This window comes from Aulonocara sp. 'chitande type north' Nkhata Bay, linkage group LG19, assembly GCF_057382095.1.
Source record: "Aulonocara sp. 'chitande type north' Nkhata Bay isolate Kocher_YH1m ecotype deep benthic linkage group LG19, A_spYH_male_GT1.1, whole genome shotgun sequence".
Taxonomy (NCBI): domain Eukaryota; kingdom Metazoa; phylum Chordata; class Actinopteri; order Cichliformes; family Cichlidae; genus Aulonocara; species Aulonocara sp. 'chitande type north' Nkhata Bay.
The window spans coordinates 21,503,918-21,521,439 of NC_141362.1; the positions used below are offsets into that span (position 1 = coordinate 21,503,918).

The window sequence follows — 17,522 nt, forward strand, 5'->3', positions numbered from 1 at the left end:
AAAGAGACTAGAAGGTGAAAGTTGAGATAATAAAAACAGAAAATGCACAAGAAAAAAAATGAGAGTTGGAAATAAGAGTCAAAAGGAGACATGTACAGAAAACAGAAAGCGAGTGTGGGATGGCTTTATCAGCAGAGGAATGTCTTTCCCGCTAATATCGTGTAACAGGACTAATGGGATTAGAAGGGGAGGGTATTCTTGTTAGTCACAATGGGTACACCAGATATTTCACCATTCAGTTGAATGAATCTTGTGATACAAGTGATAAACTATAGCACCTAGTCATTCTACACTGACCAGACTTGTGCAAGTCTTGCTTAGAAAAACAAAATTATAGTTGATTTAAACTTGCTAAGTAATTTAGTGTCCTTGGTCGTCAGTTTTAGGAAAGGGAAAGACCTGACGCTGCTTCCCTTTAGATATTTTTTTCCATTTTATGTCACTCAGGTGGCCTTTATACCACTTACCCAGGAAACTTAAACGTAATAATTAAAGCTAAAAATGCAGAGTATAAAGCAGCGATCCATATAAGATGAAAGCAAGGTTGGTTAGCAAGCAAACACACTGTCTGGCAGCACTAGTTAAACACAGAAACCTGCTGTTAAGTGCTAAATAATATACAAACTCTGCATCTCACCCACCAAAACTGAAGACCAGACTGTAGGTGTTTGTACAATCAGCCACTCATAAGACAAATGCATTTAAAATTGTTTCAAAAAGTCCCAACGCTACAAACACTTTCAAGAGCTCTGAAATGAGCACAGTTAGAAGACACGTGGCAATTACAGTCACCTGTGTTGGCTTCCATCTCTCTGTTAGAGCAGACATGTCTGTAATTGTGTAAACTTTGATTGACCCCTGGTCTTAGGGGATTGATTTGTGTTTGACCTCAAGTGGCCAGTTGAGGAACTGCAGGCCAGTGTGGCTACCTGTAATTTTGCTTGGTAGGTTTTGAATTTCTTCGACCATGTCTTACGAAATAATAAATCTAAAAGGGCTTCTTTAAAAAATATGTGAGAAGAGGCATGATTTAACAAACCAACATGAAACACATGAAAAAGGTCATTTGGGAATCTTGGGATAATTTTAACGTTTCATCAAAACCTAAAATTTCATTTTTGAAATTCACACACATGAAACCTCCAGTAACTCACAAATAAACTGGGATTTAGTGAGTTGTTGTTGTTTTTGTTTTTTTAATGGATGTTGCCAGTTTGTTTACACAAATTGCTTTTGGGAAATGAGTCACAAAAAACCATCAGATTTAAGTAAAACTATACAAATGACTGATATTGGAGCATGGACAGCTATCACCTTGCTTATTAATGTACTTATTGGTGCCATCAAATGCATGCACAGTATGCACAGTGGGTAAAGACAATTTCTGTCATTACTAAAAACAGCTTAACAACAGCCTAAGGCATTTAAATTTAAATTGAGGTATTTATTTTTAATTTGCCTTTGCAGTAAAGGAGACATTGCATTGATTAGTCTCCAACTATCTACCACTTTGTTGTTTGCCTTTTTGTCGCTGTTCCTGTTTTTAACCAGCCCTGCTATCTGTGGATTGTATAATTCCCTCCCGCTGTCTGCCAGTCTGCACTCACTCCCTCAAACTTTTTTTTTTTTTGGCTGAGCAGGGTCAAATGGGGTCAGGGTTCTGAGAAACGCATCCCCCATAATCCCTCACTGCTTAGCCAGGTTGCTTTGTCACTCACAGCACGTACATTCTTTTATAAACACATGTGCATGCATGTGCAAATGGTATGAAAACGTGGATAGACTTTTTTGTGTCAGCTGGCAGTTGAAGTGTTCATTTTCTTCCTTAGTGAGAGGGTTGCAGTGGAAAAGGTCTCTGTGTCTACATTGGCATGCATGCATGCATATTAAGAGATAACAGGTTAGGAAAGGGAGTCAAAAAATGTGATTTTGAGTATAAGAGTATAAGAAGGCCTTTGTATTCCAATATTTGCAACACATGAGCTTTTATATATTATTTTTATGGTCTGGTAGCTTACCCTTCATTTTGCATAGTCTTTATCATTTACATGCACTCTTTCTAAACGGTTATTAATGACCAAGAGATTAGGTTGCGTATGCAGACATCCAGCAGTAGTAACCAAATTCTTCCCCAGGATGACCCCTTACCCTATTCTTATTTTTGTGAAGTCCATTAAGCAGGTTACAAGAGAAAGTGAGTCATAATCAAGATTCTTATTTGCAAGTGTCACTTCATCTGTGTTTTGATATTTGATTCTTGAATATACTTCTTGCTTCTTTACTTTCCACTCACCTTATTTGCTGCCTTTTTCTTTTTTACTCTCCAACTTTTCCACGTTACTCTGGACCAGTCCCTCTGTCCGTCTGTCCTTTTCTAATCCCTTTTATAAACCATAACGGCTCTGGCCATGAGAACCAAACCTTCACCATGACAACCATAAATTCAGGCATGTCCCAACAACTTCTTCACTTTGTGTGTGTGTGTGTGTGTGTTTGTGCGCTAGTGTGTGTAGCCCAGCTGTTGAACAGATGGAATGCTTGCTATGCAGTAGATGATAATAGTGTGGAATCTGAGGTCTATGCCCCTCTCTACCTCTATTTGCCTCTTTCCTCTCCGCTCTCACTTCTGAACCCACTCCTTCCCTTCTGGTCTTTCTCTGATCTCCACACCTCTCCCTGCTACAGATTGAGCGTCCATCACTTTGCTTTGTTCTCTCTGATTAGAGGCTTCTAAAGATGGGTATCATAGCTCACTTTGTTCCTTTTGAGCGACACACCACACGCACCCTGTGGCCCAGTACGTGTGTGGAGCGGGGGCTGAGTGAGCGGCCGTTGGCACATTTTTCACATTTTTTTTCTCCAGGCCTTAAAGGTCTTTTTCTGTCCCAGTGCAGACAGACTGTGTCTACGAGCCATAGGCCATCATGCAGGAGGAATGCAGTCTCCTGAATGTCAAAGTGACTCACATTTTACTGAAACGCTCTTTGCAAGTGACATAACTAATTTTGAAGTCTCTGGATGTGTAACATTTAAACATTTAGGAAAATGCTGTAAACAGGGAGGGAGAAAGCGGTACAATTTACAGCGCAAAGACAGGAATGAAGAGAGTCAAGCTTACTCTTTGCTTTTAAGTCGACTTCAATATATTTAAGAAAGAAACATCCAGTCATGAAGCTTCAAATTATATAGTGGGAAGTGCTTAGACTAATCTGAGGTTTTGTTAGTCAGAATAAAATGATGAGACTAACCAAGGCCATTACCACCAGGTGGGAATTCTGGTGGTCACTTTCTTAGCATGACTGTCTTCTCTCCTACGTTTATGACTTAACGGAAGTTTTAAGCTAAAATAGTTCCCTGTTTATTACATCAATTTACTCCAGGTCTCCATCGGTCCTAGTAGTTTGCAGTTGCTGTTGTGCCAGAAAGGCATGTTGCACCATGAGAAGAAGGTATGCGAGTGGTTATTAATCTCCCTAGGAGGCATATTGCTAGCATCTGGAAGAAACTGTCAATGCCTTTTGTCTGCTTCACAGGCAAAAATGATGCTATTAATGATTCAACTGTTTCTTTGTTTTTTACTATTCTTATTAATAAAGGGGAAAAATATTCAGATTGGACCAAAAACAAACAAACAAACAAACAAACAAAAGAAATCCAAGCGATGATCACAGTTAGTTATTTTAATAACATACCTACATTATCATTGCTTCTGTAGAATGTCTCATACCACTACAGAGCGCTGTTATAACAAAATAAAAACATGTACATACACTATATACTTCTGCTGTATTTTTGTAACTTTTAGGAAAAGCCAACCTGGATTTGTAAGTGAGTCATTACTTTATTTATCCGGCTGTTGAGATCAATGGTGTGCATCTGCTCTGCACCTACTGATGATGTCAGTAAAGTTTCTGTAATCCTTTCCTGACATCATCCTAATCCTTTTTCCCTCTTTCCACTTTCATCCCCCCTTTGTCCTCCTCTCCGTTGATCCCTGGCTTGCTCTTTGTCTCTCAATTTCCTTGTGTTTTTATACCTAATCTCTTACCCAGACTCATCTTTCCCATCCTTTCCCCTCTCTTTGCACTCTGTCTTTTAGTGTCTCTCTTTCTTCCTATAAAATCTGCCCGTCGCCTGGTCCCCTCCCCCCATCATTTTCCCTTATTCCTCTTCTTCCTGCTGTCCGTTGTGCTCCGTCTGACTGTTCTCGGTAATCAAACACAGTCGGTCAGACACAGACGGGATGTGAGGTCAGACGAGAATAGGAAGTTATGGTGCGTGGGCAGCGCCAAAAACAGAAGAGAGAGGAACAGTAAGGACACAGGAGGGTGTGGAGTAACACCGAGTAGAGGTTCCGTTTCAGATTTCAGCTGTCAGCATCATCTCCTGGTTCATCTCGGTATTAAACACTTAACCAGATGGACTCGCCAACGACCGCCAGTCATAACACTCAGTGGTGAGGTAAAGAAGTAGTGTTTTTCAAACGTTATTACACGTCTTCTGAAATATTAAATAAGTTCTCTTCTTATGTCAGAAGTTGAATTTGTTGAGACCACCTCTTAACTTTATGCTCTTGGTTACATGAGACCAGTACTGTAAATGTGGGGCAAAATCACTGAGCAGGCCATACTCCTGTCTTTTTTTCACTCGACGGCTGATCCGATAAGCTGGGTCAGCCTGTTTGATGGAGCTCTTCATGTCTGGAGCTGTGCTGTAATTCCATAAAAGAGAAAAAGTTCGGTTTTGTCCCAATGGAAGAATGGAAAGATAAGTGTATGTATAAAAAAAGGAGAGAAAAGAGCACTAATGAGCTAATGTGTCTAGCAGTGCATCTGTTGAACTCTATCCGTGCTGCCAGCCCCAACACACACATGTACAAACAGTAGCTTAAACTTCCCCCCCACTGCCCATCAGCAATCTCCTGTGACCTAATACTGAGACGCACACACACAGTCTCTCTTTTGCTCTTGCCCTTTTTTTCTCACACACAGGGAGGGCAAGTAGAGGTTGTGCTTCCATGACATCACTGTTGCCATGACTCATAAGTGTACCCCAGGCACATTAAGGCGCTCTCCTCCATAACCCGTCAGAGGAACCGACATACATGCACACACACACATGCACACTCCATCATTTGTGCCAAATATACATCGATCTTTGAAACCCAAACTGCGTTTTACACAAATATACTGCGCTTGTGTGTAAGGTCTCCATTCACGTGCATGCACGCATGCTTGCATGTTTGACAGTTTCCTCGCTCCTGTAGCACGAGCATCAATCAATCTTGGTTTCATGCAGGTCTAGCTGTTGCTTACCTTCACGCAAAGATTCATAGAGACATCCTGTGTGATCTCGAGTGGTCACACTGAAATGGAGAAAACAGATTCCCTTCAATCAGGAAAAACCTCAACTTCGGGGATCACACGGGGTGGGGGTTGGCGGCAGCGGTGGGGGAGTGGGAAGTTCCCACACGTGTGCGCACACATTCACTTGCGCTCACCCTCATAACAACCTCGAGCGTCTACTAAATCACCTTTACATGTGTCGGTGGACCAGTTTTTATATGCATGTGTTTATGCTGCTCACTTTCAAAGAGGCTGTGCAGAACCAGTGACACACTCAGAAGGGACAGTAAAAACAACAGCTCCACTCACACCCTGAAATGCTTTCTAAGTAGCCTTTATCTTCATGTGGGTTACAAATATTCTCATTATAATTATTTTGAACAGATTATATTTGAGAAATGAAAGAAGTCATTGAAAAATGTTTCCCGCTATCTGTTAGAGACAGCTTCATATTCTAGGTCAAAATCGAAACTTTGATTTGTAATAGATGAAAAACTGCAAAATCTCAGTTCTAATAAATGGGAAATGTGCTTTTGTGATTTTTGCTTAATAAACGATTGAATGAATAATTGATTGTCAAAATAGCTACATGTGAAATGTCTAATTCTAAGCTTCAGAATTACTTTTCATATGAATATCACATGTCACTTCCAAGCTAAATCTGCTTAACTGCGTTTTAAAGAATGCACGAAACACAGTCATCATATACACATGTATTCAGTAGAAGTCGCGCAATAAAGTCAACAAACTGGGCTGCAACAACAGCCAAACTGATGTCAGACCTTCCTGGGAACAATTACTCACAGATGTAGATATAGTTGATGTGAAAATGGTGCATCATAATGATTAGAATTATTATTTCTATGAACTGTTTAATCTGAAAACCATCATCAGTTTTTATGTACAAAGCAGAGTAGCCATTGTGGAATATGAGTCATGTTTATTTATTTATTTATTTGTTTGTTTTGGTGATCCCCATATTGTTTCATAGGTCAGAAATTTATGAGTAGTCCTTTCTGTGGAATGCATTTAGGTTTTTCCTCTCCTCCTCCCCAACAGCTGTGTAACGACTTGATGAGATGAAATAGGCACTTACTGAAGAAAACAAGTGTTGCATCACACACCATTTGGCAACAGAATTTCTAAAGAATTGATGGGGGTTTTTTATTTTATTTTGGGCTATTTTTGTTTCATTTTTCCACAGATGGTTGAATTATTTGCTGGACTGAAAATGCCACAGAAAACATTACAGTTGATTAGGGAATGTAAATGCTTTTTGGTGACATTTTCAACCTTAATTCCCCCTTTTAAACGCAAACCTTGGCCGACCTTGTGTAATAATGAGCCCTCGATTACTACATTTGACAGTACCGGTAACATCTGGGAGCTGAAAATGTTCTCATTGTCTCATTTTCAGCCATGCAGCCAATGTGGATGTGATTTGAAAGTTAGAATTTTCACTGGCAATCAAACTCACATTAAGAAAGGTAGAAACAGTTTTCATAGATTGTAATTATGGCCTGACATGTGGGGGAAAATGCCCTTGGGAATTCTCACCCCAGTTTATACACAGAGCCTCTCTTTTATGATGGAATATTTATTATGTCATTCTTGATAATTACTGTCTTTTTTTGTCTGTCTTTCTCCTCAGATCATGATTCAGAGGGGAAGCGTGTTCAAGACATGCTGTCTGCAATCGAAAAACCACAGGTTGGCATACCTCTTCCCACAACTGCACGCACACACACATTCAAACCGCTCTCATCAATCACTTCCCTGTCCGATGCAGTCACAGCTGGCTTAAGCAGTGATGACTTTTCCGTATGTTTATTTGGTCTCTTTGAGTCACATGAAAATGAAATGCTTACGTTTAGAATAATATCTATACTGACTTGTATATGCAGCACATTCCTCATTTTCAATGTTTTTTGGGGGGCTTGAGCAGCAGGGAGAGTAATTATAATTTACGCTGTGCTAATGCTGGCCACCTGAGGGCAGCATCTGCTCACCCAAGCTGCACACTCTGTAATAGCTTTTTTCCTTCCCTGAGGGGAATGTGATTGAATGAATGAGCTGCTTCCGTGCAGACATGGTTTACTAGAGAGGAACTGCTCATTCCAAGTTAAAACAGTTTGGTCAGCATGCTGTGCCCATTTAACATCTTTGAGTTTACGCCGCGGCTTGAGACTGTGACAACTGAGTGATGATACAAAGAGGATATTTAGTATAACTACAGATGGAGATGCTGAGAAATACATGAAATAGATTTTTGATTGATGTCCAGTAGTAGTGATTTATCTATGCTTAAAACCTCAGATAACTTATAAACTGATCAAGTTTATTATAGTTGAGAATGAGAAGTAATACAATTCGGAGGTTTCCTTGTGACACTGTCTATTTTTTCAGTGCCGATGCATGATGCATGTTCGATGTCCTATAACTTAAAGCGTTTATGATGAATGCAGTAGTCTGTTGCAAATGTACACATAGAGTTATATAAACAGCATAAATTCACCTGGATGGATGGATTCAGCTTTTTTTCAAACAGGCATTTAAACCACAAGATGTTGTGGTTTAAAATATTTAAAAATGACTACTATTGGTAACATTGTATGCAAATCCAACAGTCATTTGTACAGTGGCTTTTAACTACCTGTTATTGACTTCACTAGCAATGCGGCTATAACTATGTGTATTCCTTTGTGTCCTGAAGGTTTCCAATATTCAGGCACGGACTGCACGGCTGTCCTGGGCCCCCCCAGCAGGGCTGGTGAACAGGCATAGTAACGGGATACCTGTGTCTTGCTCCTATGAGGTATCTCTCTCAGATAAGGGAAGAGATGGGAAATATCGCCTCATATACAGGTAGGAAACTTAGAAGTTGGGGGGAAAAAATACAGCGTCCAAATTTAATCCTTAAGGTCATCCAAAGGACACTGGTGACTTTGTATGTCTTGTCTGTGTTTCAGTGGTGAAGAATTGGAGTATCATCTGAAAGATCTCAGGCCAGCTACAGACTACCACGTACGGTAAGGCCTCAATCCTTTTAATATTAACTACTTGTGTGTTGCAGCGTATGGGGGTCCAGGAATCCCTGAAATGTTGGATAAAAACATCCTTTAACTGTTTGTTTCGTTTGTCTTTCTGTATCAGGGTGTCGGCAATGTACAATTTGGTTCGAGGCTCGTGTTCAGAGGCCGGCTCGTTTACCACAGAATCCACGGTCCCTGATGTCCCGTCACCACCAAAACTCACAAATCGTGCCAAGACCAGCCTCACCCTACAGTGGAAGGTACAGCTACTGACATCTTCTTGTCCAGATACTCCTCCATGAAGTATTTTCACTCCCAAGAAACATCACAGTGATTTGTCATTGTGACACATTTAATGATATTTTAAATTAAATATATTACAACTCCGATGCGTTAATAGTTTGAGTGCATCAGCCGTGCAGCACCGACAAGTAGTTGTACAACTCTGTTAGAATGCACCCCTGTGTCCTCTCTGACCTGTTATTTTAGTATTTTTTTATATCCTTGCACACTGTCATTCATAAAGAGTAACATCAGTCACCCAGACAGGATATAAGGCCAATCATGAAAACACAGCCGGTATTCTGTCTGTCTCATTGTCAGAGTCTTTTATCCTTAGCTAATCTCTCAATCTCTCTCTTCTCTCTTCTCTGCTTCCCTCGGTCCATTTCACTGTCACCCATAGCCCCCGGGTGACAACGGATCCAAAATTACAAACTACCTGCTCGAGTGGGATGAGGTAAGTCTGTCATCTGTCATGCTCTACCCTTACCTCAAAGCAGCACTTACACCTATCACCAGTGTCCCTAAACACATGTCAACATTGGGCTCTTCAGACAAGATGGAATAAAACTGTGAATTATGCTCTTGCAATGAATGTCTGGCTTTTCTTCCCATCTTCTATTTATACTTCTTTACTTTGTCGTGCTATTTTTTTCTTCACATTTAACATTTTGTTGTAGGTGAGCTTATCAATCCTAATGTCCGTTCTTGTGTTTATGTCTTTTCTGTATACGTCTTCTCTGCAGGGAAAGAAGAACAGCGTTTTCAGACAATGTTACTTTGGGAACCAGAGGCACCATAAGGTCACACGACTCTACCCCGCCTGTGACTACACATTCAGGTTGGCTGCACACAACGACATAGGCAGAAGGTAAAGTTCTGTTATTGAATGTGTATATATACGTTTTATATACGCACACCTGCATGAATACAGTGTCATGGGAGGCATATTGCATGTTTTTTTGTTGTTGTTCTTCATTGTATACCACTATGGCAGCAGGCAAGCACCGAACTGCTATTCTCCATGTAACATCAGTTACATACAGAAGAATAGACTTCCTCTTTTCCCATTTCCCTCTATTTCCACTCTTCTCTTGCCTCCTCTTGTCATTATAGCGTGGACCATCTCGCGTGCAGTTATTAGGGTGAAAGGGAGCAGAGAGGTCATAGAGGGGACTGAGAGTGAGGGAGGAGATATTAGCTCTGTGAACGAACTCAAAACAGCTTTAATGCATCCTTCAGTTTGGCAGATTTGAAGCTGGGTTACTTGCTTTTATTCTAACTTGAATATTTTTCCCCCCACTACAAATCATCCATCCTCCCTATGCGCTCCTTTTTTCTCTGTTTAACATCCTCTTCGGAACTCATATAACGTCTTCACTCCCAACGCCACGCACCTCTGTGATTAATCACCAATGCACTTCTGTCAGTGTCCTTTTCCTTTTCCTTTTCGCTGATTTTTCTCCACCTTTCACTTTGAAAAATATTCATGTCTCCATCTCAGCTGAAATTGAAACCCATGGCAATCATTTCTTCAGCGTTTTGAAGGAAAGCTTAAAATGGAAATTTCTTTTTCGGCAGTGGCTTCAGTTCAGAGGTGGTGTATATCACCATGGGCACCCTGCCTGCTCTGCCTCTGGCACCACGGCTTGTCAGGGCAGGGGTGTCCTGGGTGACCCTGGAGTGGGGGCGTCCTGAGGGCAGTCCCAATGTGGAGCAGCTCAAATACACACTTGAGATCCAGGAGGACAACAGCGTGAGTACCGTCCATGTACAAAAACATTTGTAACTTTTATTTTTCTTTACATTAAAAATAGACCTCAAAGACTCTAGAACATCTTTTGTCTGTTTGTTAGTTTGTGCCCAGTTTACGAGTTTTATAAATCAGCATCAGGGTGTGTTGTACTACAGCAGTCAGTCAACCGAAGACTAAAAGATCTCAGTTTGAAAGTTATGGATATACACATGAAAATAACAAATGAAAAAGACAGTATAAAGGAATATCGAAGCTTATATTCATAATCTCATGAAAAAGATTTAGGGTAAGTGCCACTGATGCACAGCCGTAAATCCAAATATGCAATACAGACATAAACTCTGAGCATGTACAGCAGGGGCCCCCGATCCCAGTCCACGAGGGCCGGTATCCCTGCAGGTTTTAGATGTGTCCTTGATCCATCACAGCTGATTTAAATGGATAAATTACCTTCTCAACATGTCTTGAAGTTCTCCAGAGGCCTGGTAATGAACTAATCATGTGATTCAGGTGTGTTGACCCAGGGTGAGATCTAAAACCTGCAGGGACACCGGCCCTCGTGGACTGGGATTGGGGACCCCCGATGTACAGCATTCTTTGTTTACAGCATTTTCTACAACATTTTTCCACACCTGCCTAAAACCTTTGCACAGTACTGTACATATAAACCACACTATATGTTCCCACAGGTTCTCTGCTCTCTTTCTACTGTATCCATATATATATCTATATACAATAAAATGTGAGCTAAAAGTCAGCATTTATTGCATCCATAAACTCAATAATTTATGCCGATCCTAATGCACCCTGAGAGAATCAAACACTGTACCTCCCACAGGGAACAGACTTTCATCCAAAGTACACTGGAGAAAACTTGAGCTGTACTGTACAAGGCCTGAAGAGGAGTACACAGTATAAATTCAGGGTAAGCATTTGTGTTTTGGTTTCTGCACTTGTGTCCTACTTGTTGAAAATCAGAAGCTTTTTTACTAAGAGAGAATATGCAAAATATGTCATTTTGGCTATAGTTTAACGAGTTGTCTAACACTGCAAATCACTAACCATTTGTCAAGTACACAACATTCAGCTGTGGTTTTTGTGCCTGTTCATAATTCGAGGACATTGTACAAATCTATCAAAATCCTCTTGCGCGTACCTCACCAGGTGAGTTTGTGTTTATTTTGGGTTTTTCTACCTTGCCTCATGCACATTGTTTGATAAAGCTTTGCATCTTCGAAAACACAAAACACATGAATACACACAAAGAATCAAGTCTTTCTGCTGTCCCTGTGCTATCCATCTGGTGTAGACATAATGTAACAAAGCAAAATTATCTATTGGATGTAGCGACAGAATTAGATAATAGAAAAGAGAAGAAGGCAGAGAAGCCAAAACAACAACACGTGAAGGGGCAGAGACTAATGGCTCCTATTTATCACGACAATTGATTTAAGTTTTCAGAAATTCTTTTGTGTGTCTCTGCTTGGCTTGCTGTGGCTCTTTTCTCAGTTTTCCACTCTGTCTATATTCTTTTCGCCTTTTCTTCTTTCCTCTTTTTCTCTTCCCCTTCGTTTCATCCTTTATCTACTTTTTGGATTTTTCTGACTAGTATTAGACAAATTTAAGTAAAAAGAGAAAGGAAAGCAGGGAGAATGGGAGCAGTGATGATGTGCAGCAAAGGGCCTTGGGTTGGAATTGAACCCAGGCTAGTACAGTTTGGCCTTGCAGCATGCAGTCGCCTGTTCAATCACTGAGCCTAATTTAGGCCTTTCTATCAACCTATTCTCGATTTCTGATCTCCCACTACACTCTTTGTCTTTTTACCTTTGTTACGTGCTCTGTGTCTCTAATTGTCCCTTCTGTCCACCTCTCTTCCTGCAGCTCATAGCATCAAACATGGAGGGAAAGAGCAGTCCAAGTGAAGTTTTGGTTTGCACCACCAATCCAGACAAACCGGGCCCTCCATCTGCACCCTGTGTCACAGAGGCAACACCCTATGGATTTACTGTCACATGGGGTAAAGAGGCACACATCCATGCGCATATTTCATATCATATACATACAGATACTCATTGAGATGCTTTCATACAAAATTGATTTGGTACAGACTTTTCAGCATTATCCAAGCCAAGACTACATGTGTGCAAGTTGACTTGATCCAGATCAAACTGAATCCTGACACTGTTTGCTGTTAGTGTGTTTCACACTTTCAGAAGAATTGCAAAAATACATAAGACTGCAACAGATAGATTTTTTTGGTATTGATATTAATGTCCCAGAGAAAATAATTTAGCTAACTAAAGTAACTAAAATAATAACAATTATTTTCTACATGTTGTCTCCTGCGAATTGGAATATTGTTTATGTGCAATAATATTCCAAACTAAAATCAGTTCATCAATTGTTTTGACAGATCCTCCAATGGACAATGGGGGATCTGAAGCTCTTACGTACCTGCTTGAGATCATCTCAGAGGGATGTTCTGAAGGTACCTGTGTTATATCTGTCTGTCACTGTATCTATTCAAACATACCATGAAAGATTTTCCAGCATCTTAGGACAGACCTTTTTCTCTTCGTGTGCTGTTTAACTTTTCTCAACTACCAGCCTAAAAAAAATAGAAGCCATAATTGAGTCTTTCTTAGCATCAAATTAAGATATTGAAGCACACAGCGTTGCTCACACCTGCCCTACAGGAAACCTAATCTTGTCTAGTTCCTTTCAATCTATAGTAAAAGATTGCTGTTGAGTGTCAGTGTACAGAAGAAGAGAATATCAAAAGCCTTTGTTCTTTTGTCAATAGAATCGACCTAAAAAGTCATCTGGATGATTTTATCTAGCTTGTATTTACACTGTCCTGTGATATCAAGACAGGCTTTTTAAAACCTTTTTCTTCTTAAAAAGATGTGGTCATTGAAACGAATGACTCTGCCATATTAGGTTTATTCAAACTTCACTTTTAGGTACATTCAGTCTGTAGAGATAACATAGTATTATGCATTACAGAAACACAATACACTTCTGCTAGGAAATTTACGCTGTGATGTAAACAAGGCCTATATTTGCACGGCATAGTGCTGCTTCACAGGGAGAGTATTATATTTCACAGGCATACGCAATCCATCAACAGCAGAACAGAAACAAAGCGTTGTCAGTGGGATTCTGTTTCTGGAAACTGCAGAAATACGTACAAAACAGCAGCTGATTATGTGTATGTGCTTTAGTGTAATTCCTTGTTTTGTGTGTGTGTGTGTGCAGCAAACCAATGGGAAGTAGCGTACAGTGGTCCGGCAACACAGTGTGTGTGTGAGCGACTGAGACCAGGGACCGTTTATCACCTACGTGTGTGTAGTATCACCACCGGAGGACACAGCCCAGTAAGATTCACATACATGCATGCATACACAAATTTCAGCAATACACACACACACACATAGATATACATATATATACATACATATGTTTCTTTTTTCTTTAAGGCAATGGGGGCAGTTTCAGGCCCATCTAAGTTCAGTTGTGTGTTTTTGCACGTCCAATAATAAATTGTAGTCAATTTTTTTGAGTGAGTGTTGTAAACTGTCAGTCTGAGGTTACACTAATATGTACAGTTGTATGTCATCTGCATAACAATAATACAAAAATAGCAATATTCTATAATCTAAGTTAAAAAAAAAAAAAGTCTGTTTGATAGGAGAGGTCCAAGAATAAAGCCCCGAGGAACTCCACAAACTTTTTGTTCATTCAACTCCATAGGTACCAAGGGACATGAAGTACCCGCTCACTAAATATGATGGGAATTTCAAAAGATATTTTGCACTGAAAAATATAGTTGTTGTTGTCAAACAATCTTTTCAGTAATCTTTCCTAAAATTATACATGTACACCAATAATTAAGCCTATCTGTAATTGTCTTTTGTACCTTTTATTTTTTGCTCTTTAAGTGCACTGGTAGTGTTACAGTCCGTACATTAAGTGTCCCACCAGGGCCCTGCCAGCCGCCAAGGATTGTCGGTAAAGCCAAACACAAGGAGGTGCAGTTAGAATGGGGTGAGTTCAGGCATACACGCACCCTGTTTACTTTTATTTACTAGAATATATTCGAATTATTTTCGTATAAGGCAGCTAAATCACCTTCTGGCCGTTTAATATGTTTCCCTGGCCAATTCTAATGTAAGCTGAGTCAACCACGTTTCAGCCTAATTGAGCCCTAATTTAGCTCATTAAATGCCTAACCTAGCCTCATATTTGACTTAACTCTCCTAATGTCAGCCTATTATTGTAGATTAGTACTGTTATCTCTTGGCAGGAAAAGGTCTTCCAGCCTGCCATGCTGAGGAAGTTCTTTCTTTTACCAGTTTAATACAGCTGGTCATGTCTCTAATCAGCTCACATTCAGGCACTGCTGCAGCTGCAATTACTGGCTCGAGCTGAAGGTCAAACATAAAGTATTGGAGGGTTTTCCCCACTGTCACCATTATTTATTACTTTTGTCTTTCTGCAAGCAGAGAATAGCACCAGGTTTATGGGGAAAAACCCCTAGAAAGTATTCAAAATATACCCTGTGTATTAATCTGTAAGCAGTATAAAAAGCTTGTGAAATACTGAATACATCATTAAGAATTTATGTGTAACAAGATATCGTGACATATGTATTGTGTATTTTCATCACAATTCATGTATTGTGGTTAGTTTCACTGTAAATGTTTCTTCTTATCGCTCTCTCTTATTTGATCTTCTTAGACTCCCCTGAGGGAGTGTGTGAGGAGTGTGTGTACAGTCTGGAGATGAGTGAGGGAGACGCCAAGCCAACGGAGGTGTATCATGGCTCGGAGCTACAGTGCACTGTCGCTAGTTTGCTTCCTGGTGCAACATATAGCTTCAGACTGAGGGCTGCCAATGAGGCTGGGGTAAGAAACTGTCTGGCTTTTCAAAGCAAGAGTGTGATCAATAATAAAAATGAAAATAAATAAATGAAAGCCATGACGATCTGGTAATTCACCAGGCTAGACCATAAAACTTATTAAAGAACAACAGAAAAGCGTAGCTGAAACCTTTTGAAGCTTGATCCAGCCACTTTAATAGGTCAGCCTATAAAAGAAGGGATGTTTTATAACAGCTAAGCATGAAATATTGAATTAAATAGCATTTGTTTACTTATGGCTTTGAAATTTGCTCTGCATATTGAGCACACAAACTTGGGAGCTCTTAATACACATCCAATATTAAGCAACAAGCAGAAAATTCAACTTAAAACCGTAGGTGTAGACACAGACACTGAGTAGTTGGATCAGTGTCCCCTAGAAAATTAACTTAATATTATAAGATTTGATTGTTTTGATTATCCGGTCACCTGAAAGTGAATTAGATGGCGCCAAAACCAACCACTGTTGCTTATTGAACAAGATGACTGTGTCTATATTTCACAGCTTTTCAGTTTGGGATTAGAATTTGATTTTCAGCTTTTGTAAACTTTTTACTGTCTAAATGATTCAACTTTCTCATTTATTTTGTGTCAATCGATCTGTGTCTCCCTTAGTACGGACCATACTCTGAGCCTACAGAGGTGACGACTGCAGCGGGTCCTCCTGCGCAGTGTGGAGTTCCCATAATCACACTCACCAGTAACACCTGTGTAACACTCAACTGGGAGGTGAGGCAAACCAAAAACACAGCTGCATTTATCAAAGGAAATAAACAGTGTATGGAAGGAACAAAAAACAGACAAGCAAATATAAAAAGACAGGCCACATTTTTTAACACTGCTAAAGAGCTCTAGCTCCCTTTTACTGTTTAAAATAAAAAAAAGTAGTAAAGTCATCTTTTGGGCCTTTTGGTGTTGCTTAGCAGGCTCATTCCTTCTTAAGAATATACCAGCTTGCTGATTTGGCCACTCCTAAAGTTTTTTTCCTATCACTTTAAAGGGTATCTTTTTTTGTTTTTCAGACTAACAGTCACATTCATCATTTTTTGGTCCCCATACTCCACATATTCCACTGAAAATATACCAAATGAAGGTTGCACACTTTTGATTTATATACCTAATTTGTCATTGGAAAATTAAGGAACAGGCCTCACCTGGCCAGTAACTATGCAACCATGGTATAACTATCAGACTATGCATGGTTATAATGGCTTTAATTTCTAAACAGTTAATGCTGTACTTTTGTTAAAACCTTTGAATTTAGTCTGCACTTTAATCAGATCTTGATCATTTGATTTCAAATCTGCTGTGGTGATTTACCAAGGTTAAATGACAATAAATGTGGGTCCAAATACTTACCTACCTCAATAGACTTAAGTTTAGATGGAAAAAAAATAAATCTTGTTTTTCATTTTGGGTTTGCAAAACAAGACCTGAATCCATTAACTTTCAGGTATCTGTTAATTCCATTGAGCTGATTTTGTGTTTCTATTGCAGAGCCCTGAGGGTTCGGGTACAGACATCTCTGAATATCGTTTGGAGTGGGCGAGGGAAGATGAACCCATGGAGCTCATCTACTGCGGATCTGCCACGCAGTGTGAACTGTCAGATTTGACACCTGCCACAAATTACTGCTGCAGGCTACAGGTAGTGCACACACTACTAGATATCCCTACAGTGGATTTAGATGAACATAGACAGGCATACAACATTCACTTTTGTTGAAGCCATGCATAGTTAAACTGACAATGAGAAAAGAAGAACGTACTAGTTTATGGAACATAAGCACTTCCAGAAACAAAAGAAATAACTGAATTGTGAGCGCGACAAAAATTCAGCCTGGAAACATGAAACCAAGATGCTGCAACACAAACACTCAGACTCCAGGGAAAGATTAATGGTCATTGATTCAGTTTGTATTCTGACCCTCAATGTGGTGCATAAATAAGTGCCGTCTTTCTCCTTCTCCTTCTGTTTGTCTAACTCTCTCCCTTACTCCCTTTCTGTCTTGTACCCTCTGAAGCTATGAATCCAATAACAACATGCTTTATGGCTCACATCTCTATAGGACTATTTATAATCGGTTAATAGTTAATAGGTTGACAATCCAAGGTCAACCTACCATCCTAATAATTGCTTTTCTACATGTATGTGATTTCTCTTTGTCTCTGTGCACTAGAAGTGTA

At 39.9% G+C, this 17,522-nt stretch overlaps 1 protein-coding gene across 2 annotated transcripts in view; it reads left to right on the forward strand.

The window, feature by feature from the left end:
- The window catches only part of fndc3ba (fibronectin type III domain containing 3Ba), a 93,211-nt gene that overhangs the window by 58,494 nt on the left and 17,195 nt on the right, over window positions 1-17,522 (forward strand). For both annotated transcript variants that reach the window (XM_086274316.1, XM_086274317.1), the window contains exons 8-22: window positions 6,997-7,055; window positions 8,059-8,210; window positions 8,315-8,374; window positions 8,499-8,637; window positions 9,063-9,116; window positions 9,406-9,530; window positions 10,241-10,415; window positions 11,254-11,340; window positions 12,297-12,432; window positions 12,829-12,903; window positions 13,674-13,792; window positions 14,357-14,462; window positions 15,156-15,322; window positions 15,952-16,065; window positions 16,834-16,983. In XM_086274316.1, the coding sequence (XP_086130442.1) occupies window positions 6,997-7,055; window positions 8,059-8,210; window positions 8,315-8,374; window positions 8,499-8,637; window positions 9,063-9,116; window positions 9,406-9,530; window positions 10,241-10,415; window positions 11,254-11,340; window positions 12,297-12,432; window positions 12,829-12,903; window positions 13,674-13,792; window positions 14,357-14,462; window positions 15,156-15,322; window positions 15,952-16,065; window positions 16,834-16,983 (1,718 nt within the window). The remainder of the gene's footprint in view (window positions 1-6,996; window positions 7,056-8,058; window positions 8,211-8,314; window positions 8,375-8,498; window positions 8,638-9,062; window positions 9,117-9,405; window positions 9,531-10,240; window positions 10,416-11,253; window positions 11,341-12,296; window positions 12,433-12,828; window positions 12,904-13,673; window positions 13,793-14,356; window positions 14,463-15,155; window positions 15,323-15,951; window positions 16,066-16,833; window positions 16,984-17,522) is intronic.